The sequence below is a fragment of the Aspergillus lucknowensis genome (assembly GCF_044049455.1).
Source record: "Aspergillus lucknowensis strain CBS 449.75 chromosome Unknown BJX67scaffold_11, whole genome shotgun sequence".
In the NCBI taxonomy this organism is placed as follows: Eukaryota; Fungi; Ascomycota; class Eurotiomycetes; order Eurotiales; family Aspergillaceae; genus Aspergillus; species Aspergillus lucknowensis.
Window position 1 is genome coordinate 23,653 of NW_027263555.1, and position 19,186 is coordinate 42,838.

Below are 19,186 nucleotides of genomic sequence, written 5' to 3' on the forward strand. Positions count from 1 at the left end.
ATACCTATACGCATCGGCAGGATCTCTCTGATCAAGCACCACGGGCAGGAAGTACGCGCCATTCCACGCCTGCAGAACAGTCAGCCCTACCCAGCTCCTGTTCGCATCTCCCCCGGTCCAAAAAAACCAGCACACTTAGTGCATTGTTCTTGCTGGTTGTTGAATTCTCTTGGACAGTGTTCGGGCACATGTAGGATCGGATCTTCTTCGTGATGTCCTCTTGACTCCAGGTGTCCGGGGAGGCGGGACCGAAAACTGGACTGTTAGTTTACTAGACTTGTCGCTGAGACTGAGCCCCGTGAAGATGCTGTAGGTCTGACAGGTCTGACAGCCTGCGTGCTTCAGGTAGCAAGCGAGGTCCGCGACGAGATCTAGAGATTCCTGGGAGTATCTCGTGGGGATTGTCCCGGTTAGGGTATATTCAGACATGGTTCCCCGGCGGCACCCGGTGAGGTAAGGTGAATATAGTAGCTCGCTGTGTGGAAGAACAAGGGAGATTGGGCGAGTTCAAGAGAGCTTCAGCGAGTTTAGAGAACCTTTCAAGTCTTGCTGTCTCTCTCTCTCTCTCTCTCCCTCTCTCTCCCCCCTAATAATTATCGTAAATGGCAGCGAAGCGACAAGGCGTGCTTTTATACTCCGCTAGAGACAAAGATAAAGCAATTGCGAAGCAAGTGAACCTCTTTTCGTTATCACTTTCCTTGTTGGCTCTTCTTTATTTCTTTTTCACGTCTGCAGTCTACGTGAATATTATTCTAATGAGCCTGGACAATACTTGGTCTTCCTCCAAGGAGACGCCTCAGCGAAATTTTACAAGTGTAGAAGCAACACTCGAATAAAGGGCAGGGGAAGCATCTTATCATCATACCATACACATGCAAGTACTGATAATTCTTTGGACATACTATCCGAATTCTTGCGGCAGGCATAAGCCCTACCTATATCAATCAAGACCCGCAAAGAAGGCTCGCCTTCCCAACCACCGATATCATCGACGAAGAGGTCGGGCAGAACATAGAAGAACTCCGTGACAGGCCAAAGATGGCTTAGTATGGAGGATAAGCCTCTGATAAGTATGACTTACTCGAAGAACTCTCTAGAACGCTCCGGCTCGCTCGCTATTCAGAGGTAGATGCTTACAGAAATCAGAACACAATTGCGTTGTATACAGAAGATACCCCGATAGATCAGATCATACCCAACTACGGAGTAACATGCTATCTCATGCATGCTCTGCAAGAATTGATGCAGTTGCGTCGTTCTCTGGGGATGGAGTGGATTTGGAGATATTGGGTCATTTTTCATTCCAACGGTAAAGAGACTACGAGCAGAGAACTTGAGCGAGCAGTCGGTTGTGCTCACGACATGGATCGAATAACCACTCAGGATTGAGGGTTCATTGACTACTATGAGGTGTTTCCCAGAGAAATGGAGGGTTTTGTAAAGAAGGCCAATGTTTAGAATTAGCCAGGGAAATGTTGGATATTGAGGGCCCGGGGCTGGGCAATCATAGTCAAGCCACAGCAAGGAGACAGAATATACCAAGCAAGAACTTTGACGAAAGGAGATGGTGCGTCAATTCATGTGCGAGGGCTTGTCGACACTCAGCATTCTAGCTTTCTTTGAGCGATTCGCATACATTCAGAACCAGGGGCTTGTTCAACTCTCTCAGTCGAAGCAGAAATGAAAAGATGGATCTCTCAAATGTCCAGGATTCGCACTCATGTGGACATTGCAACAGGATATGCTGTCTGCATAACTATCAAATTCTCCAAATTACCGTGGTCGAAGATAGATCTATCGGTTCGACTTCACCTCGAGTCCTCGATGAGACAAACCAGAGACACCTCGCATTTGGACAACTTGCTCCAGTTTCAGGATGAGCCAACGGAATTCACATTCCTCCTGGCCGTTCCCACAAGGAAGGCTCTCCAGAGCACAGGGGTTGACGCCATGTAATGGGGGCCAAGGGATTTCAGGCGACCAGCGCTGCACGCCATTTGAGGTCTGTCTGACGAGGGCATCAACAGCGCGACGAGAGCTGGCGTGCTCGGACCTTGGAGAGACGGAAATCCGGCCTGCTTTCTTTGCTTTGCTTTGTGTTGCTTGCTTTGCTGATGTCGCGCCACTCACTGCTCTGGAGGACTCCGTCCTGCTCTCCCTCCGGACTCCTGGAGTCAAGTTCCAGAAAACAAGGCCGATCGACAATGATAATTCCCCAAGAGCTTGGGAGGTCGAATGATCAGCGCGACAACCTTGTGGGCCTTTCCAGTTTCCTCATCCCTGAGGCTTCACTCATTATAATTGACTCGAATCGACAACGGAAGTCCACTCTGTTTCACACCCGAGAATCAGATTCATAAGCATCATCAATGATCATCCAGTCGAGAGTCATCAGAGACGACGCAAGGAAAGTTGGGTGGTGTGACTGGGTTCATTTCGGTCGAGCAAAGTCAGGGCTGAGGATCGGCGGGATCGACGGTCATCTTGTCAAGGATTGAGACTCGACTTGGGACTTGTGGTGAGACGGCGCTGGCCGGATTTGGGGCATCGCCCGGTTCCGGTTTCCAGACCGAGTCCTTGGAGTCATTCAGCGGCTGACCCCAAGTCGCACAGAACCAGAATGCAGTGACAGTTTGACTTCGTTTGCTACTCATTACTGATATCAATACAGGCATTGCTACAGTGTATTACTAGGAAGTACATTCAAGAGGAAAAAAGCCAATATATGCAGACCACACCCTGGATGAAGGAGTAATCGAACACAGTTATATGGAAGAGAAAATGTACAGAGCAAGCCTCGCGCTGAAGCGCTTAATGATGACAATTTTGCAGCCCGATGCTCGCCTCATCACCAATCGTCAGACATGGTTCCAATTCACGTAGCAATTTCCCTATCCACGATGCTAACTGGGCCAGTCGCTTAGATGGCAACAGCGACGGCAACAGCAGCAAGAGCACCGCCGACGAGGCTGAAGCGCTCCTTGGAGGCAGCGCCAGTGAAGTCAGGGGGAGCAGGGGTGCCAGTCGGGGTGCTGGTGGGGGTGCCAGTGGTGGTGGGGAGAGTAGGGGTGGGGATGACCGGGGTGGAGGTGGTGCCAGTAGGCTCGGTGGGCTCGGTGGTCTGGGTGGGCTCGCTGGGCTCGGTGGTGGTGGTGGGAGCAGGGCCGTCGCCACCGTCCTCAACGTCAGCGTAGGCGTCGATACCCTTCTGGATGGCGTTGGAGATGCCGGCGGAGAGCTCGGAAGCGATGTCCTCAAGGGCAGCGGGGACCTTGGAGGAGATAGCGTCCGCGAGGGAGGTGGCAGCGTCGTACTGCTGGTTGAGGGACTCCTTGACGTCGCCGCCGGCGCCAGCCTCGACGAACTGGTCCTTCTTGTCGATGAGCTTGCCAACGACACCCTCGACCTGGTCGGTCAAGTCCTGGACGGGGCCGGTGAGGGCGAGGGCATCAGAGTTGGAGAGGTCGGGGCCAGCGTTGACCTCATCGACGGCGGAGTTGATGGTGCTGACGAGCTTGTCGGAGGCGGACTGCACGTCGGCGGGGTCACCGCCGCTGTAGCTGTCGACGGCGGAGTCCAGAGCAGTGACCTGCTCGGAGATGGTCTCGATGATGTCGGCGGGAGAGGACTGGCGCTTGGCCGGGGTGGCCAGAGCGGCGGTGGCAAGAGCCAGAGTGATCAAGCCGGAGAACTTCATGGTGCCGGTAAGGTTGTCGAGGGGTGGATTATTATATTATCGAGTGTATATATATCAACTTTGGAGGGGATAAACGAGTGCCCGGGACCGAAGTTCTGTAACGAAAGGACCAGATCGAGGTGACAGAAGGAGGAAGAAGGGAAAAGCAGCTGGGCGTGAGCTTGACCCCCTATATATAAGCAGGAAAATAGCTCACATGCGAGCGGAGTGACCGAGGCGAGGCCGAATCAGGGGAGGCAAAAATGTTATTCTTAGCAAGATTGGGTCAAGAGTTAGCGTTCTTGCGATCCATCCAGCAGGCCCGTGGACTCTCCTCCGGGTTTCCAGAAAGACCGGCTCGTGTGGTTGGAGAGCGCGTCTGGTCGAGATGCTCTGAAATGTTACAGTCGCTCGCTGAGCCGGCCCGCCCCCGGATTCTCATTTGCTCTCTGTGGATCCACCGCAGTGGCCATGACCAGTCGCTTGCAGGGCGAGTGAGACAGACTGGGCGATTCCCCGCAGGAGGCAGGCGCCGGGCTCGTTTCTTGTCGCCTCCTTGGCTTCTCCAGGCCAGGAGGGGCGCCGTCGACGACCGTTTGGGCAGTGGCTCCGACTGCTCATCTCCGTCCACACGGAAATTTGATCCCGTCAAAACAGCCTGTCCACGGCAAGGGTCCTCGTCCCTCGGTCGCAGAATATCCGGGAATCTGCCGGAAGCACTGGATGTCGATCTGTGCCTGGCAGGAAATTGATTTCTCGCCCTCCAGACCTGGGGAATTGGACCTTGGAGCCGGGGGACTGGAGTCAGCTGAGACGCGGGGCCAACCAAGACTGGCCACGGGAGGCCCAATTTCCAAGTTCTCCGGGCCCAAGTTGACCTCCCCACCCCAGCGTCTGCCAGGCGAAGAGAGCAGCGAAGAGAGCAGCTGCCCTCGATCTGTGCTGCCGCAGCTGTCACTGGGAGACTCAGATCCAGTGGACACGAAGATCACCAGAAGCAAATCTCGCTTTGAATCACAACAATCCAACAAGAACAAGCCGACAACAACTGCTGTGGCATCTCGACCCCTGTCTCTGACGCGGCCCCAAACCCAGCAATTGGCTGCGACTCAACCTCGATCCCAACTCTGGAAATCATCGCGAAATTGGCGAGCAGGATTCGCTGCTCGCCTTGCGCCAAGACGCGCCGGTCCAGCACTATCATCTCCAACCCCCTTCACATGCACATCGCCTTTCCTCTTTCGAGTTCAAGATCTTCTCCTCGCTCAATCTCCACTCTGGTCGGTGGCGTTTCGCCAAGAATGCTTCCTCTCACGCTGACGCTTGCTGCGACTCTATTGTCCAAGCTGTTGCGCCATCCTTGTTGCCCCTGCGTCGCTTCTTGACGTGAACACTGCTGACAGATGATGCAAGCCGTCAAACGAAGTCCAGACCCTGCTCTTGCGAGATGAGCCACCGAAGACACACCTGCCTTGCCATGGCATGCGTCGAGGACCATCCTTGGCCCCAAACACTCAGCCGCCGTCCTTCTGTCGCCATTCTTGCTTCACTTTGAACAATCGGGACGGTCAGTTCAGCGGACAGAGCAGAAAGTGCCGCATTTCGCGGACGTGCTTCTCCTTCTCCACCCGAATGGTCGATTCGCCCGCTCCCATCCTGCTCGGAGAGGAGGAAAACCAGACACTCGGATTTCGACGAGAAGCGAAAGAAACGGAGCATACTTATCCAACCACCACGAAAGCCAGCAGGGCGCGCATATTGTCCCACTGTTGACATTATCAAACCCACAGGTTACCCCAGATCCCAAGGTCTCGTTCAGCGAACGAACGACGAAGGCCGCCGGACTCTCGCGTCCTCAGACGACCCGTATCCACTGCTGAGAGATAGGGCTCAATATTATAAAGCATTTTCGACCGACTCAAGTCTCCCCTCCAGTATGCTCGTAGTTGTTGGACAAGTTGAAAGAGAAAGGGAAAAATGGAGACTGAAACGATCACCAAATACAATCTGCTCCGCTTTCCCCGAGAGACGCCACCATTATTGGAAATAGTTCGTCTTGCCTTGTTTTCTTGGTGAGTTCAAAAAAAACCAAGACGGAGTGGAAATATCCAGTCTGTTGAGTTTTGGGGGGGACCCTATCGAGGGAAGCAAATGTGCATCCATGTATATGGATTTGTGGGTATACATTTATATTGATTGTACAAAGCCACAAAATGATGGTACAGCCCAAGATGGCCATAGAAAGGGGATCATAGCACTTGCGTACCCATACCTGCCTGTTCCACTGTTTGGAAACGTGCCCGTCAAAGTGCTTTTGGGCAGATTGCTATTTGTGTCACGTACGTTCCCACAGAAAGAGAGATCATCAGACAATCCGCGCAACTTGGAGACGAAATTCTTCCACCAGAGACTGTATTGGAGATGTAGATTGCCCTCAGCTGGTCTTTTGACATGTCGAAACATCCCCAAATACATTTTCTTGGGGGGTTGTTTCCACACGCTCATCACCCCGCCGGAATTGATACACCTCATGCGGGAAATCAGGCTCGAGCTCGAGCTCGTAGATGGGACGGCTATTTCTTTTCAGATAAAGCTGACCCGGTTCAGACCTTGTGTACTGTTATTCCTGGATATGAGAATATCGTCCATCGTCCTCCCAACACATACTATAGTTAGCGTGGCGAAGCGAATCTATAGGTAGCACCTTCTATTCCAGATTATCCCTCTACTAGAGCACTGTACGGCAGTATAGTATGCTGCACCCAAGAACAAGGAAATCCCAATACCGGAATAAAGACATCGGAGAGGCCGCCCCGGGCCGGGTGAGGTTCAACCCACAACCCCCCTATAAACCCTCCCCCACCACCCTCCTCCCCCCTTCCCCTCGGGCACCCACTCCCTGCGCCCCGTCCAAATATCCATCTCAGCCAGCTTCACGAACTCCGTGCGATGCCAGACCTTCCACCCGACCACGAAGCCCACGAAGACAGGCAGCAGGATGTAATTGATCACGAAGTCCTCCGCGCTAAACGGGTTCAGGAACGCCGTGTACCCCTGAAAGAAGATGAGGAAGATGTTCAGCGCGAGCGCGAAGTACGTTCCGTAGGGGTACAGCGCTGCGCGGAAGGGCAGGGTCTCTAGGGATTGGCCTTGGACGTGCAAGGCGGCGCGGAAGCGGATGTGCGCGATGCAGATGGAGGCCCAGACGAGGAATGTTGCCACTATAGGTTTCATTGGGATTAGTTATTAGGTGGGAAGGAGGAAAGTGAGGTGAAGTAAGACTACTGGAAGAGGAAAGGAGAGGAATGCATACCCCCAGACAGCGTGATAAGCGCAGAATAAACCTTTCCCGCGCCGCTCCCCAGCGTCAGGAACACAATGCAGGTAAAGATATTTGAGAAGATGAGCGCGACCCAGGGGACGCCGGCTGCGTTTGTGCGGCCTAGGAACCGCGGTGCTTTGCCGTTGCGCGCCATGAAGAGGACTGTGCGGGACGCGACGTATAAGGACCCGATACCGGCGGATATCACGCTGACGACGATGAGTGCGTTGATCAGGTGCGCGGCGGGGAGGATGCCGGCGTCAGTGAGGGCGATCGTCAGCGGGGAGTTTGCGCCGTAGGAGGAACTGTTGAGGAGGCGGGACTCGGTGTATGGCATGAGGATGCCGATGAAGAACATTGTTCCTGGATGCGTTAGTCAGAGATTGGCCAGAGTTATTTGGGCTGAGGTACCGATGTAGAAGACGAGGATGCGCCAGAAGACCTGGCGGATGGCGCGTGGGACGGCCTTCTGGGGATTGCTTGACTCTCCAGCTGTTATACCGACCCTGCAGCCGTTAGGATCAATCGATGTGGATATTGGCATTGGAGGGCGTACATCTCTGTCCCTGCGTATAGGGTTCCAGCAACGACGAACGTCCTGGCGACACCGTTGATCGAATCTGCAAAGGCACCGGGGTCATGCCAGTACTTGAACCCGATGACTTGGTCGCCGATTCCGCCGGTGCTGATGCAGATCGCCAGGATGAAGAAGACGATTAGGGCGAGCACTTTGATTCTACGCCGGTTAGCACGATATCCCACCAAGGAAGCGTGGAGACGTACAATGACAGCCAAAACTCCATCTCACCATACTCCCTCACCCCGAAATTCGACAGTCCCAGGAACAGGAACCAGAAGATCAGAATCCAGGCCCATTGCGGGACGACGTCGGTCCAGTACATGATGACCAGCGAGACGGCGTTGTACTCGTTTGCCAGGACCTGCACCAGAGTTAACCTCCTTGACTTTCCTCATGACAAGTACAGGGCTTCAAACGACGGGGACGTACAGTAACCCATAAATACCAATACGCCCATCCCAGCCCGAAAGCAAGCGAATCGTCGACGAAGCGCTGCGCATACTCCGTGAACGACCCGGTAACGGGGATAGCTGTTGCCATCTCACCGAGCGCTTGCCTTCCCACAGTTAGCGGAGACACTACTGGGAGGCCACGAGGGAGGCTACATGACAAAGTAGACGATTATCCCGACGAGCGAGAAACTAATCAGCACACCAGCTGGTCCGCCCTCGCTGAAGGCTTTCCCTGAGCCGACGAGTAACCCAGGTCCGATAATCCCTGGTCGCACACAGTTAGAATAACCCTGCCGAGGACGGCGAAGGGGACGGACGTACCGCCGATCGCGATCATCTGCAGATGTCGCGAGTGCAGCTTGCGCTTTAGTGGTGCTGTCAAGGGGTTGTCATCGAGGTCGTCGGGGCGGGATGCTTCGTCGACTTCATTGTTGGTGTGGGATGTTTGGTCTTTGAAGACCATTTTGCCTGCTGGATAGGGGAAGTGAGCACGTTATCTTCGCGGGTGACAGAGTTGACATTCGATGTTGGGGGAGTGAGGGAGATCGCGCGAGGATTAATGCGGGCAGATACAAGCTCCATCTTGGAGGCCATCTCTGAAGACTCGACGGCCCTGACGGCTGATAGCAAGGGGCTGCACTCATTTGCTCGCGATGTCGTGATAGCTTCAAGGTGGGGGTTTGCGCGTTCCCAGCCTATCGCCGGGTCGACTCTTGCCCCGATCGGACTAGCAGGATTTATTAGTCTATCAAGGGCTTTACGAGGAGTCTTGATTCCATCTTCAGTTAATCCATCAATCATCAGATCATGTCATTATCATTACTTGACGCCCGGCCCCTCCCCCCGACGAGATGCAAGAACGTCTCGAGCTCCGAGCCCGTCAGGATCTTCTGCAAAAAGTCTCTCTCCAGCCCCGAATTGCGACTCGGATTGTCCACGTTATCGCCGCAAAGGGCGGACTGGAAGAACGTTGCCATTGACTCTGCCAGCGTGTACACTTCGCCGAGCTTCTCGAGCACCTTCATGCACTGGTAGAGCGATTGAAACGCATTTCGCCAGAGGTCGGGCGTCTCCGATCGAATGTTCATGAAGTGTGTTGCCAGGACGGGCATGAGCAGTCCGACTGTCGTTGTGGGCAGACAGTGGACGAGGTCGAGCTGGTGCAGACCCTCTGCGACGCCTGCGATCGATTGTGTCACGGATTGCAAGTCAGTCTCTTGGGTGTCGTCGTAGTCGGCCAAGTCCTGCGAATTCTGTCGATGAAGAGCCCCGGATGCCGCGAGGAAGATCATCTTGAGCCAGGCACGATATGCAAACAGCGCTCTCTCGCCTTCGGATATGCTTCCCTTTGGGGCCTGATACTGAACGTCTGGAGGGAGATTGGCATGCCAATCTTCAAGCGCACGAATGTAATGTGTGAAAGCGGGCGAGCCGACGGACGCCTTCGCGATGGGCATGATCATTCCACTGATTGTGCAACATAGCTTGCACTTCTCGATGAACATCCGCGCCAGTTGTTGTTGGTAATCTACGCGCCGCAGGACCTCGCAATGTCCAAGCATCTGAGTCACCTTTGAGGGGTATCGCTGGATCTCGAAATCTGCAAGTGTTGGCAGGGGTACTGTGAAATCTACGTCGCTGATGACCGTTGCTCGACGGAGGTTCAGGGCGACGAGGCGATCGCGTGTATACATGCACCACCAGATACGTTTCCAGAGGCCTTGCGATAGCCGCGCACCTGGCCATTCGGAGCCATCGGGAAAGGGGGCCATGGCAGCGAGCGACAGCGCTATCTCGAGCCAATGGCGGAAGTCTTTGGGGTCGTCGGGAGTCTCGTGCCAGTATGTCATGAGGAGGAGGGACTGGATTAGCACTATCCTGTCGGTTTCGATATCAAGATCGTAAAGCACCTGAGGCGTTAGAATAAGTCTTTGCTGATGAGTGGGAGCGCCATACCCGTGCTTTGCGGAAGAATTCCTGGCGTGCTGCTCTTCTGGAGGTATACCCAGCGTGGTGAATGTGCTTGGGATCGACAAATGCGATACTCGAGAACATGACGGCATAGTATAGAAGGAGGCTGACGCGGGTATGCCCATTGCTGTTGGCGATTGTCTCTAGAAATTTGGGGAGGTCAAGGACCGGCAGGTATGGATGGACGTGAAGGACGAAGGTTTTGAGGAGTTCATTTTGTAGCGTCTCATCTGGCAGGGAAAAGACGTCTTTTCTTGAGAGATATCGCACATCCTCTTCGGCTAGGCTTGCGGGGAGTGTTTGTATGAATGGAGGGACGAGGGATTTGTGGGAAGGCTCAACAAGATCTGGCAGACCGGGGACAGGGACACAGAGGAAATCGTGGGCAACGGATTTGTAGTGATCAAGAGGGGCCATCCAATGGATAGGCGTTGGAGCATCTACAAGTTCGAAGCGGCTGTCTGTGTATGCCTCCGGGGTGTCTGGCCCGTGATGTGAGCATCCTTCTGCGACAAGCGGTTGCAACTTACGAATGACCTCTTCAGCGGGAGAACCAATAACGCTAGCGTCTAGCTCGGGAGCCGACTCACTGCCATATGTTAGCCTTGACCGTAGCCTTGGACATCCCACTTGCTCATTTTGTGGCGGACACTGGATGCGATAGTCGCGACATGTCAGGCAGGGTGAGCCCTCTGTGAGGTCGCAGCAGATGCGGTTTGAGAGACAATAGCCGCATCCGCCTGAGAGGGAATACATGGCGCTTGAAGTCGGCTTCTTGCTCAGACAACACCGACTCGATTGCTTTCACTTCAAGTGATGAAAGATGACGGCCCTCGAATTCGGCTGTGCTCCAAATGACAGCCAGACGTTGCCGATGCCCGCGGGTTTCCCATCGCGGAATGCCGGGGATCGGCTATAGTGGAACGGGTCGGAATGAAGTCCGGGGAGGCACTGGGGAGGTACACTTCCCCAATCTTACCCTGGGCGACCCATGCCCTCGTACAGTCTATCTCGTGTTCGAGCATCATTCAGCCGAAAAGGTAGCCGTACCTTCGTGCTTTGCGCTCCCACACCATTGAACGTCCATCAAAGGCCAAGTCCGACGAGACTTGGCCGCCGCGCTATTCCTCAGCGTCTACGAAGTTTTTAGGTACTGAGAGCTGGCGGTCTCATACTCGGGGAATTGCTGTTTTCGAGAACAGAGGGAGTGGCAGGCTCTCGGCGATGAAGCTACCGGGAAAAGAGAAGGGGGGAGTGCGTTGGGGATGATATTTGACCGGGTTCTTTGCTCGTACGCGGGCTGTGCTTTCCAAAGGGGACACTCAGGATCCTCGCGCAAGGCCAGTATGAACACGCTGACGTCCTGGGTGTCATATCAATTAAAAAAACTGCATCCCGTCCTGCCCTGCAATGCAGGAACGCAAACCAGCTCGTGTTGCACTCTTGACTGCATATTTAACGGACAGAAGCCAGCATCTGCAGCTGGGCGTCGCACATGCACAACCCCGAGGAAATGCCCCCTCCTTTCGAGCACGAGGAACACACCACCACAATGCAAGACACCGTGTATGAATTCATTCGAACCTCCAACGGCCGTAGCAAACAACCTTATCTGGACGTCAGATGTGAGCTGCACCCGCCGGGCCGTAATGTCCTATCCGCTCATTCCAAAGCATACATAGCGATGATACAGCTCATTTGAAAATCCGAGAAACCCCCTGTGCCAAGGACCGCGCTACGGAGCGGAAGTTCGAGCGCTGCCGTCTTCGAACGGGCTGCTGCCTCCGTTCGGACTGCGTTGATGCTCCCGGAATGGATTTCGGAGCCCGTGCTATCATCTCCCGGATCATCCCCATCACAACCGTTTCCACCTGCTCGTGGCTATGAGACGAGTGTTCAAAAAACTTGCACCCGAACTGTTCGGCGAGCTCCCTACCCTCTGCCGCGTCAATCCGCTTGCGTCCGCGGTCGGCCCAGGTCTCATCTGCCAGGAGATAAACGGGCCGCGAGGACTCAAATCGATTCTCCGCCCAGAAGATCTTGGTTCCTTCGTCGTGGAAGAACCGGCACACTTGCAGGATGTTCATGTTGATATCGTTGTTCGCGGGTTTGCGATCGAGAATGGGTCGGGACGAGGTCACGCATGCTCGAAGCACCGCGAGCTGTAGCTCTGCTGGGAGGCGGGGGAAGCAAGTAAACGTGTTACACGTATCTCTTGTCTGTGTCTTCTCGCCCCAGAAATTTCCAGAGGAGCGGCGGCTCCCCATATGCCCACCCGAGCGCTGTGCTGCCCCTGTTCGAGTTCCATCGGCTCCCAGGAGCCGTGTAGACTGGGGTAAGCCTCTACTCCCAGTCCACTCCGCCAGCTTTTCAAGGCGGTTCTTTGTCATCCCAAATGTCTCGGGGGAGTCGACATCATACAGCACTAAGAAACCAAACGCGCGGAATTGGCGCTCTATGAGTTCGCGCATTTGAACGAGGTCCTTAACAATGTTCCCCTCCATGAACTCCAACAAGTAGGACTTCTCGTCTACCTTGCACTCCTTCCGCCACCCATTGATATACATGTGGCTGCCAACGCCCCAACTTCTCAGGTCTGATACATGCCCACTTACAAACTACTTCATCGTGGTAAGCAAGTTATCGAAGATTGCCGAGTGGCTCAGTCAGGCGGAACTTGGCTGAACTAACATACCTGTTCAATTAGCCCTTCCATCGAGCAACAGGAGCCCAGAACAAAAATAAGTATCTCTTCCATTCATAAGGCCGCGATCTCGAAGAATGACTGGGTCGACCATGGGGAGACTTTGGGTGGAGATATGAGCCACGGAGACGCGAGCTCCAGGAGATTCAGGATGACTAATCGCGCAGTGGAGAATCTAAGTTGCTCACGAACATCTCCCTCGTAATATTAATACCTGCAAGAAAGCCCGTAATATCTATTATTAGGAAGGAGTAATTAAATAAGGAGAGCGGTTCACAAGATGTGAATCCCGGGTGTTCCTGGGTGGAGTGACGGGGTGCGACATTCTAGCCGTGGACACCCGCAGGCAGGCAGAGAAGAGAGTGGTGCTGTTCGCGATACTACCACGGCAAAAGATATAATCATTATGACCTGCATATTTCATCTGCAGTGGAATCGAAAGCTATATACACCACTTTCCTTCCCATCCATCGAGAACAGGAACAACCTGGAGCAGAATCGGGCCTCGACAGCGTACTGTCCACACCCAACCCCAACAACTATCTCCGCAGGCGATCGATCAGCCCTACTTCTGGCATGAAAGTCAAGCCACGGTAAGCCGCTCCGCCTCACCCGAAAACACCGCAAGCAGTGTTGAAAGACCCCTCATCATCAAGATGAGAGAAGATACAGACTCAGATGCTTTATTTAAACCTGCACAGTTCCCGCCAGGAAGTCCGCCGCCTCGCCCGCATTAACCCCATACGTCAGATGCGCCGGCGTGATGATCAGTGTCCCGCTGCAGACCAGGTCGCCCACCGCGCAGATCACCTTCGTCTGGTCCTCCGGGTATCCGGGGATCTTTCCGCCGTCCTGCAGGTTGCGCGTGAAGCCGAAGAGCACGACGCCCTTGACCTTTTCGCGGAGCGCATCATCCACCGCTTGCACTGCGCCAGAGATCACCGCGGTGCCTTGGCTATACTCCCGCGCATAATGTGGTTAGATACCATCCCTCTTGTAATTACTTGGGAAGGGGGGGGTTGCGTACCTGTATCCAGCGGCAACAATCTGGGTGTCGGGACACTGATCCGCAAGGTCGAACATATCGACGGCTGCCTGAATGGACTTCTGGCTCGTGTTCTCAGGGAAGAAGTTGGGGATCAGAGAGGCCGTGTAGTCGCCGCCGACGCCCTGGCATGCGACGGAGTCGGCGCCGAGGCGGTCCTTGAGGCCGGAGCAGACCTGGGGGCCGACAATGAAGCCCTAGTTCGCATATATCATTAGCGCGGTTTGGAAGGGAGAGGGAAGCAAGGGTATCAACCATATTTCCAGACTCTGTAGAGCCACGGGCGAAGATGAAGGCGACGGGCTTGCAGTCGCCGTTCTCGAGGTCATTCGCGTTGATGATCTGACGGCGCTCGAGGGAGACGGTTTCGTCTGGAATTGGGTTTGCAATGGCTAACGCAGCCAGAGCTGTGATGAGGGCGGCGCGAAGAGTCATTTTTGACGCTTAAACAATGGATAAGCCTGATCCTGGTGATGTGGACTTGGGGTGGCGGCCTGTGGCTTGCAGAGGCGTTGCTTAATGAGATTCTTCAGGATTTGGCGTCATCGCGGGGGGTATTTATAGCTCTGTGCTCACGGCAGTAAGTGCCGCAAGTACCTAGGATGAATGCAGAGAATCCTGAATGCCTAGGCTGTACCATTCATCGCTTGGGGAGGCGGGGGTTCGATTCAACCCCGTCGGAGCACCTGCGGGACTGTTTCAGCAGCCGAAAAGCGTGGATGTTGCTGTATCGTCTCATCATGGCTGTGGTGTTTCGGATCCACCGTGGCACGTCGATTGATCAGGTTGGTGGACTCTCTCTCTTCCTCACGCGGGCCATACGTTGCCCGCCCTCTTTTTTCGAGATTGCGGGGGGATGGACAGGGGTGCGATTGGATCTTCTGCGGAATTTAATATACGAGGTCGCGGTTGATGACTCGTCTCCGCAGGGCTTGGGAAAGGGCAGACAGCCCTAGTTTGGGGGAGTTGGGGTACTGCCGGGCTCGCAAATGCCGGTCAACCGAGGCCTGACGAACGCCGGGGGTGATTGTCAGGGCCTTCGATGGAGGTGAAACGAAAAAAGGAGTCAGATCGGGTGCGTCAGATGGGCGATCTTCTTGGCCTTCTGCTTGGCCCTCGGACTTTGGATGCTGGGTGACTGGCTCCACGACTGCGGGGTTTGGGGAACCCGGGGTTGCATCCATGCATCTCTGGAAGCTGTCGACGCCACACTGCCTAGGCTCGGGACTCGAATTACGTACAAGATCATGCGGACTGCTTTCAAAATGTGGACTTATATTAAGACTGTAGCGCTATCCGTCAGGCCCGGGGGACGTGCCGTGCCGCATGACTCCATTCCAACCCCTTATGCGCGGTGCTCGGCGGCAGGACCGGTGTACTTGAGCGTGTAGATGCCCCGCTCGATACTGTTGAGCAGGATATGCCCGCTCGCGAAGTAAGGGTAGACACTCCAGCTTCCGACGAACTCAACCTCACCGCCAATGGCGTCGTCCTCGGGGTGGACGTCAAACGACCCGACTTCCTTGAAGCTCCCGCCAGTGGGGTCCTTCGCAATGGAGCTGATGTCCACAACGCGCAGACCGCTGCCGTAGTTGGATTGGTAGGTGAGGCCGTCAAGGACATACTGATTGTGGTCGATTGAGCGCACGGGAGACTGGTAGACACCGGTGTGCTTGGGGGCGGAAAGGTCCCTAACGTCGAAGACGTAGGTGGTTGTGTGGCCGTTGGCAGCGGTGCCATTGGCCTCCATTTCATCCAGCTCGTCGTCGAGGAGAAGGTACGAGTGGTCCTCAGGATCGGCAAGCCAGCCTTGGTGGGTGTAGCTGGCGCCGACATAGGGGGTTTTGGAGATCTGGATAGGGCTCTTCTTGTCGGTGACGTCGACAATGGTCAGGGTGTCCTCGTTGTAGTTGAAGCAGATTTCCTGGCCGATGTATTTCTCATGGGGGCCCTTGTAGATAACGCACTGTGCTGCAAGGTATTAGCCTGTGGGCGGTTCTAACGCGATTGGGGTAGTACCATCGTGGACATAGCCGTCTTCGTTGGCACAACCAGGCGAGGTCGGGTTGGCTGGGTCAGATACATCAACAATCCACAAACCTCCGGCACAGGTGAGGTTGCGCTGGGTGCCAACAGCGTAGATCGTGTTGGTCTCCTCGTGAGCAACGATGTTGTGGGAGCTCCCGAAGCCGTCATACCAAGCCGTCAGGTCGTCCTTTGGAGAATAGACAACCGGCTTGAAGCTCGACGCGGTGGTCAACTGCGAACGTCAGTTCAGTCCCTATACGCCGGCCGGATGTTGCTAACGCACCTTGTTCAGGTCGAAAATCTGCAATCCGTGGCCAGGCGCCTCGGAGCCGATATACACATGGTCCCCGATGACCTTCATGTCACGCCACACAGACGGCTCGGTCTGCGTCGGCAGGCGACCAACGTACTCTGGAGTGCCGTCCTCCAGGATCTCAACAAAGGCAACTCCGTCCGTCTGGCCGACAACGCCAAACTCGCGTCCATCAGCGGAGGTCCAGCCTGGCAAGTTAGCTCGCCGCATTTCTTGTCATGGATCACGCATCACACACCCCAGACATCATTTCCTTCACGAGTGGTACTGCCCAGGGCCTGGTGGCTCAGGAAGCCCAGGAGGTCGACGTTCTCACACGAGTACTCTCCGGCCTTGCCATGCCTGCACTCCTTGTATCCCTTGTTGGGATATCGGTTGATATCGAACAGACCCTGCCGGCGAGCACGTTCACGCGACCGCATCTTGAGCGACATGAGGCGTTCCATTGTGCGACCGCCCTGGTGGGACGCCGCCGCCATGCAGGCGAGGGAGACGAGAGAGACGAGTGACAGCTTCATGGTGAGCGAGGCCAAGTTGGTGAATGGAGTCTCTGGGTCATAGAGGTGAATTGACCGGTCGCGCGACCCCTTATGTAGCTCTGCATTCGGAGAAGAGCGAGGAAGCCAAGAATATCCCGCCATTGCGCAGCTTGCCAAGTCCTCTGGAGTGCGACCATGCGACTTCGCAACAGGAAGGTGGTCATTCTATCGCAGAAATCCCGGGCTTGGCACACTGGGATGCAGAAGAAGCTCCAACCCTGGCACCGATAAGCACGTCGAGAGCTGGAATGATTCGTGGACTCTCGCAGTACGAGAACTCACATCTCTTGGGTTACAATTGTGAAGCCGCAGCGAGGCTGTCTGGTTGGAAAGCCAACGCTGAGTGCCGCGTTAGACTGTTGATCAGCGTTTCTTGGCCCTTCCAGATGTAACCAAGGGCCTCACGAGGACATCGAACAAAATGCGAATGAGATGGCGGGATTGTCGTTTCTCTGTTACAGCCTTGCGGCTCCTTTGGGGCCACCACTATTGTCTTCGACGTGCTGAGAGGCAGCATGATTGCCAGGGTGCTGAGAGGCTCCCATCCTCACTCCTGTCGAATAAGCTTCAATGCAGGATTCTGGCAACCGCGCCTCTCGATGATCTCCAGGGGTTCAGCATCGTCCGAATCCGGTCCCATCGCATCTCCAATTTTCGGGCAACTCTTGGCCCGACACGGTTCCACACGAGCCGAGGGACAGCGGTCTCGAAGCCCGTGCAGGAGCCGGCCGGACGCAACATGGAAACCAGTGGGAGTCACACCGCAATCGATGTACAAGGGAGACTTTATAGCCGGACCCCTCCCTGATCAGTTGATATCACCCTAAAACATACTCTATTACACCAAAAATAAGTGTAGAAAGACAAGACAGAAGTGAAGATAATGAAGATAACATGTGAAACGCCAAGTCCAGTCGCTCATGCTAAAAATGGAAGGAACTTATAACAGCTTTCTGCCCCGTTTTACTGGGCTTGGGGTGCGAGGGTTTCTCGAACGCTCGCGGCTTCGTTCTGTGATGTTCGCCATCTGCGGTTGGTCCAGGAGGAGCGGCATCTCCTGCTTCTGAAACTGGGGGAAATTCTCCTGGTGTGGTTGGCTCATGTATCCGAAACTATGCGGCTGCTGTGCGGGTAGTTGCGGGGGCATGGGGGGATGCTGGCCGGACGGTTGTCGAGCATAGCTCGGAACTTGATGGCCATAGTCGTGCTGGCTGGAGCGGTTTCTGAAGGAGCGGAACGACCAGTTGCTGACCACAGTGACGGTCGATATAGTCGCAAGGAAAAATAGCTGCCCATTATTAGTAGAGGCCAAGGCGTAGGGGAAGGGGCAGCGTACGATCGCTTTCCAGCTAATCGGGTCGATGAAGCTGTTGATGATAATGGCCATGGTTTGTGCCGACACTTTCGCTCGCCCGACCTTGGCAGGATCTCGATTCATACATCGATCCCAGTTATCACACACGGTTTCAAGCGCTGGTAGTCGGTCCCCGCCGCCGCACTTATTGTCAACATAGCTCTTCGCACAGTTCGCCATCTCCGCCAGAATTGAATCCGAGACCTCCTCCGCCGCCTGGTCGAATTCCGCCCGAATGGCCGCAACAAACCCGAAGACGATATAGACCGCGAGCGAAAACAGGGCAAGGTTCACGATCAGCTGTGCCCACCAAGAGAGAATGTTGGGCACATTGGGATGAGCCTCCAACAATGCGAAGAAGTCCGAGAATGTAGACATCCGAGATGGCTGGGTCCCATCCGTAGAATCCTGTTTCTTGCCTTCTGTCTTAGCTTCACTGCTGCTCGGCCGATCCCTCTCGTCGTCGCTATCGTCGCGAAGTTGGAGACCAAGCTGTTTGTTTCTTAAACGCCGTTTTTGGACCCGACGGACCGCAGCGTTGGAGTAGTGATTCAATCGGGGAATTTCGCCGCGTCCTGGGCTAGGCGCAAACCGACCGTACATGCCAAATAACGAGTTTCGATGGCCGGACTTTGTCGGTTGCTCCGGCGTGTCGTCGTTATCTGCGTTCTCGGGGGAGGAAAAGTTCTCGGCGCCCGACGAGAAATCAAGGTCAAATTTCCGTGGCGTCGTGAATGCGGACTGAGCGAAGGTTGACTTCGGCGTTTCGGGGGCGGTATGTGATCGGGTCTGCGAGAAAAGGAAGGGCTGGGAGTTGGGTTCTCGGAGGGAGGGGATGGGCTTCTTCTCGGGGGATTCGAAGACATTATGCGGACCTGAAGCTGGTTAGCGGATGCAAGTAAAGCTAGAAGATCAAAGCGACGCACGCTTCTTGTTGTCGTGCTGCATGCTGAGCTGGTAGAATGGGGAAGTCACATCGCCCGGGGCTCTGGACTGCCACTCGAAGTCCATCGGGCTCTCTGCCGTTCTTTTCTCCATCCTGGCTGCAGATGGAAGAAGGGGAGCTAGAAGGAGGAGGAGAGCAGAAGAGCAGTCGAGAGCATGGAGGAGGCTGATCGAGATTGAGGCCGATCTGCGGACTGTTTGCAGGGATCGCCGGGCGACCTTTTTCCGGTTTCCTTTTTTGTTTTGGTAAACAATCC

The 19,186-nt window shown here is 54.9% G+C and overlaps 10 protein-coding genes across 10 annotated transcripts; 3 read left to right on the top strand and 7 right to left on the bottom strand.

Annotated features, from left to right (window-relative positions):
• Positions 1-500: 500 nt before the first annotated feature.
• BJX67DRAFT_348325 (uncharacterized protein) lies at positions 501-967 on the top strand. The gene has a single exon (XM_071028644.1). The coding sequence runs from the start codon at positions 603-605 to the stop codon at positions 834-836; it is 234 nt and encodes a 77-aa protein (XP_070887912.1). The 5' UTR covers positions 501-602; the 3' UTR covers positions 837-967.
• A 1,953-nt stretch (positions 968-2,920) lies between these two features.
• Positions 2,921-3,697, bottom strand: BJX67DRAFT_379429 (cell wall mannoprotein 1 family protein; the record flags this gene model as incomplete). Its single annotated transcript, XM_071032568.1, has 1 exon — positions 2,921-3,697. One exon carries the CDS (start codon positions 3,695-3,697, stop codon positions 2,921-2,923), a length of 777 nt encoding a protein of 258 aa, XP_070887913.1.
• Positions 3,698-4,085: 388 nt separating this feature from the next.
• Positions 4,086-5,534, top strand: BJX67DRAFT_29810 (uncharacterized protein). Its single transcript, XM_071026929.1, has 2 exons — positions 4,086-4,956; positions 5,090-5,534. Exons 1-2 carry the CDS (start codon positions 4,400-4,402, stop codon positions 5,229-5,231), a joined length of 699 nt encoding a protein of 232 aa, XP_070887914.1. The 5' UTR covers positions 4,086-4,399; the 3' UTR covers positions 5,232-5,534.
• A 971-nt stretch (positions 5,535-6,505) lies between these two features.
• On the bottom strand, positions 6,506-8,740 carry BJX67DRAFT_387061 (amino acid permease; the record flags this gene model as incomplete). The annotated part of the gene is made up of 8 exons (XM_071034170.1): positions 8,352-8,740; positions 8,184-8,295; positions 8,008-8,134; positions 7,782-7,939; positions 7,555-7,734; positions 7,410-7,504; positions 6,990-7,361; positions 6,506-6,897 (listed from the first exon to the last, which is right to left on the bottom strand). The coding sequence occupies exons 1-8, from the start codon at positions 8,491-8,493 to the stop codon at positions 6,506-6,508; spliced, it is 1,578 nt and encodes a 525-aa protein (XP_070887915.1). The 5' UTR covers positions 8,494-8,740.
• A 1-nt stretch (position 8,741) lies between these two features.
• On the bottom strand, positions 8,742-10,825 carry BJX67DRAFT_29872 (fungal specific transcription factor domain-containing protein). Its single transcript, XM_071026938.1, has 3 exons — positions 10,532-10,825; positions 9,987-10,483; positions 8,742-9,940 (listed from the first exon to the last, which is right to left on the bottom strand). Exons 1-3 carry the CDS (start codon positions 10,755-10,757, stop codon positions 8,831-8,833), a joined length of 1,833 nt encoding a protein of 610 aa, XP_070887916.1. The 5' UTR covers positions 10,758-10,825; the 3' UTR covers positions 8,742-8,830.
• A 565-nt stretch (positions 10,826-11,390) lies between these two features.
• On the bottom strand, positions 11,391-12,924 carry BJX67DRAFT_348341 (uncharacterized protein). Its single transcript, XM_071028645.1, has 2 exons — positions 12,697-12,924; positions 11,391-12,622 (listed from the first exon to the last, which is right to left on the bottom strand). Exon 2 carries the CDS (start codon positions 12,566-12,568, stop codon positions 11,696-11,698), a length of 873 nt encoding a protein of 290 aa, XP_070887917.1. The 5' UTR covers positions 12,569-12,622; positions 12,697-12,924; the 3' UTR covers positions 11,391-11,695.
• A 131-nt stretch (positions 12,925-13,055) lies between these two features.
• On the bottom strand, positions 13,056-14,278 carry BJX67DRAFT_29922 (cutinase). Its single transcript, XM_071026956.1, has 3 exons — positions 14,006-14,278; positions 13,733-13,947; positions 13,056-13,660 (listed from the first exon to the last, which is right to left on the bottom strand). Exons 1-3 carry the CDS (start codon positions 14,183-14,185, stop codon positions 13,393-13,395), a joined length of 663 nt encoding a protein of 220 aa, XP_070887918.1. The 5' UTR covers positions 14,186-14,278; the 3' UTR covers positions 13,056-13,392.
• Positions 14,279-15,095: 817 nt separating this feature from the next.
• On the bottom strand, positions 15,096-16,609 carry BJX67DRAFT_370961 (uncharacterized protein; the record flags this gene model as incomplete). The annotated part of the gene is made up of 4 exons (XM_071031001.1): positions 15,096-15,721; positions 15,770-16,010; positions 16,062-16,279; positions 16,330-16,609. The coding sequence occupies 4 exons, from the start codon at positions 16,607-16,609 to the stop codon at positions 15,096-15,098; spliced, it is 1,365 nt and encodes a 454-aa protein (XP_070887919.1).
• A 243-nt stretch (positions 16,610-16,852) lies between these two features.
• Positions 16,853-17,504, top strand: BJX67DRAFT_30081 (uncharacterized protein). The gene has a single exon (XM_071026976.1). It carries the CDS (start codon positions 17,052-17,054, stop codon positions 17,436-17,438), a length of 387 nt encoding a protein of 128 aa, XP_070887920.1. The 5' UTR covers positions 16,853-17,051; the 3' UTR covers positions 17,439-17,504.
• On the bottom strand, positions 17,505-19,148 carry BJX67DRAFT_29916 (putative nuclear envelope protein Brr6). Its single transcript, XM_071026952.1, has 3 exons — positions 18,911-19,148; positions 17,967-18,859; positions 17,505-17,918 (listed from the first exon to the last, which is right to left on the bottom strand). Exons 1-3 carry the CDS (start codon positions 19,020-19,022, stop codon positions 17,571-17,573), a joined length of 1,353 nt encoding a protein of 450 aa, XP_070887921.1. The 5' UTR covers positions 19,023-19,148; the 3' UTR covers positions 17,505-17,570.
• Between the last annotated feature and the right edge of the window lie 38 nt (positions 19,149-19,186).

Coding starts and splice junctions, on each gene's coding strand:
- BJX67DRAFT_348325 (XM_071028644.1), top strand. CDS start 603: ATGGCAGCGAAGCGACAAGGCGTGCTTTTATACTCCGCTAGAGACAAA.
- BJX67DRAFT_29810 (XM_071026929.1), top strand. CDS start 4,400: ATGTCGATCTGTGCCTGGCAGGAAATTGATTTCTCGCCCTCCAGACCT. Junction 4,957..5,089: donor CTCGCTCAATCTCCACTCTG/GTCGGTGGCGTT, acceptor AGATGATGCAAG/CCGTCAAACGAAGTCCAGAC.
- BJX67DRAFT_29872 (XM_071026938.1), bottom strand. CDS start 10,757: ATGTATTCCCTCTCAGGCGGATGCGGCTATTGTCTCTCAAACCGCATC. Junction 10,484..10,531: donor TCCCGCTGAAGAGGTCATTC/GTAAGTTGCAAC, acceptor ATCACGGGCCAG/ACACCCCGGAGGCATACACA. Junction 9,941..9,986: donor AATTCTTCCGCAAAGCACGG/GTATGGCGCTCC, acceptor CTAACGCCTCAG/GTGCTTTACGATCTTGATAT.
- BJX67DRAFT_348341 (XM_071028645.1), bottom strand. CDS start 12,568: ATGTATATCAATGGGTGGCGGAAGGAGTGCAAGGTAGACGAGAAGTCC.
- BJX67DRAFT_29922 (XM_071026956.1), bottom strand. CDS start 14,185: ATGACTCTTCGCGCCGCCCTCATCACAGCTCTGGCTGCGTTAGCCATT. Junction 13,948..14,005: donor CTACAGAGTCTGGAAATATG/GTTGATACCCTT, acceptor TATGCGAACTAG/GGCTTCATTGTCGGCCCCCA. Junction 13,661..13,732: donor ATTGTTGCCGCTGGATACAG/GTACGCAACCCC, acceptor GCGGGAGTATAG/CCAAGGCACCGCGGTGATCT.
- BJX67DRAFT_30081 (XM_071026976.1), top strand. CDS start 17,052: ATGCGAATGAGATGGCGGGATTGTCGTTTCTCTGTTACAGCCTTGCGG.
- BJX67DRAFT_29916 (XM_071026952.1), bottom strand. CDS start 19,022: ATGGAGAAAAGAACGGCAGAGAGCCCGATGGACTTCGAGTGGCAGTCC. Junction 18,860..18,910: donor GCAGCACGACAACAAGAAGC/GTGCGTCGCTTT, acceptor AACCAGCTTCAG/GTCCGCATAATGTCTTCGAA. Junction 17,919..17,966: donor CGATTAGCTGGAAAGCGATC/GTACGCTGCCCC, acceptor AATAATGGGCAG/CTATTTTTCCTTGCGACTAT.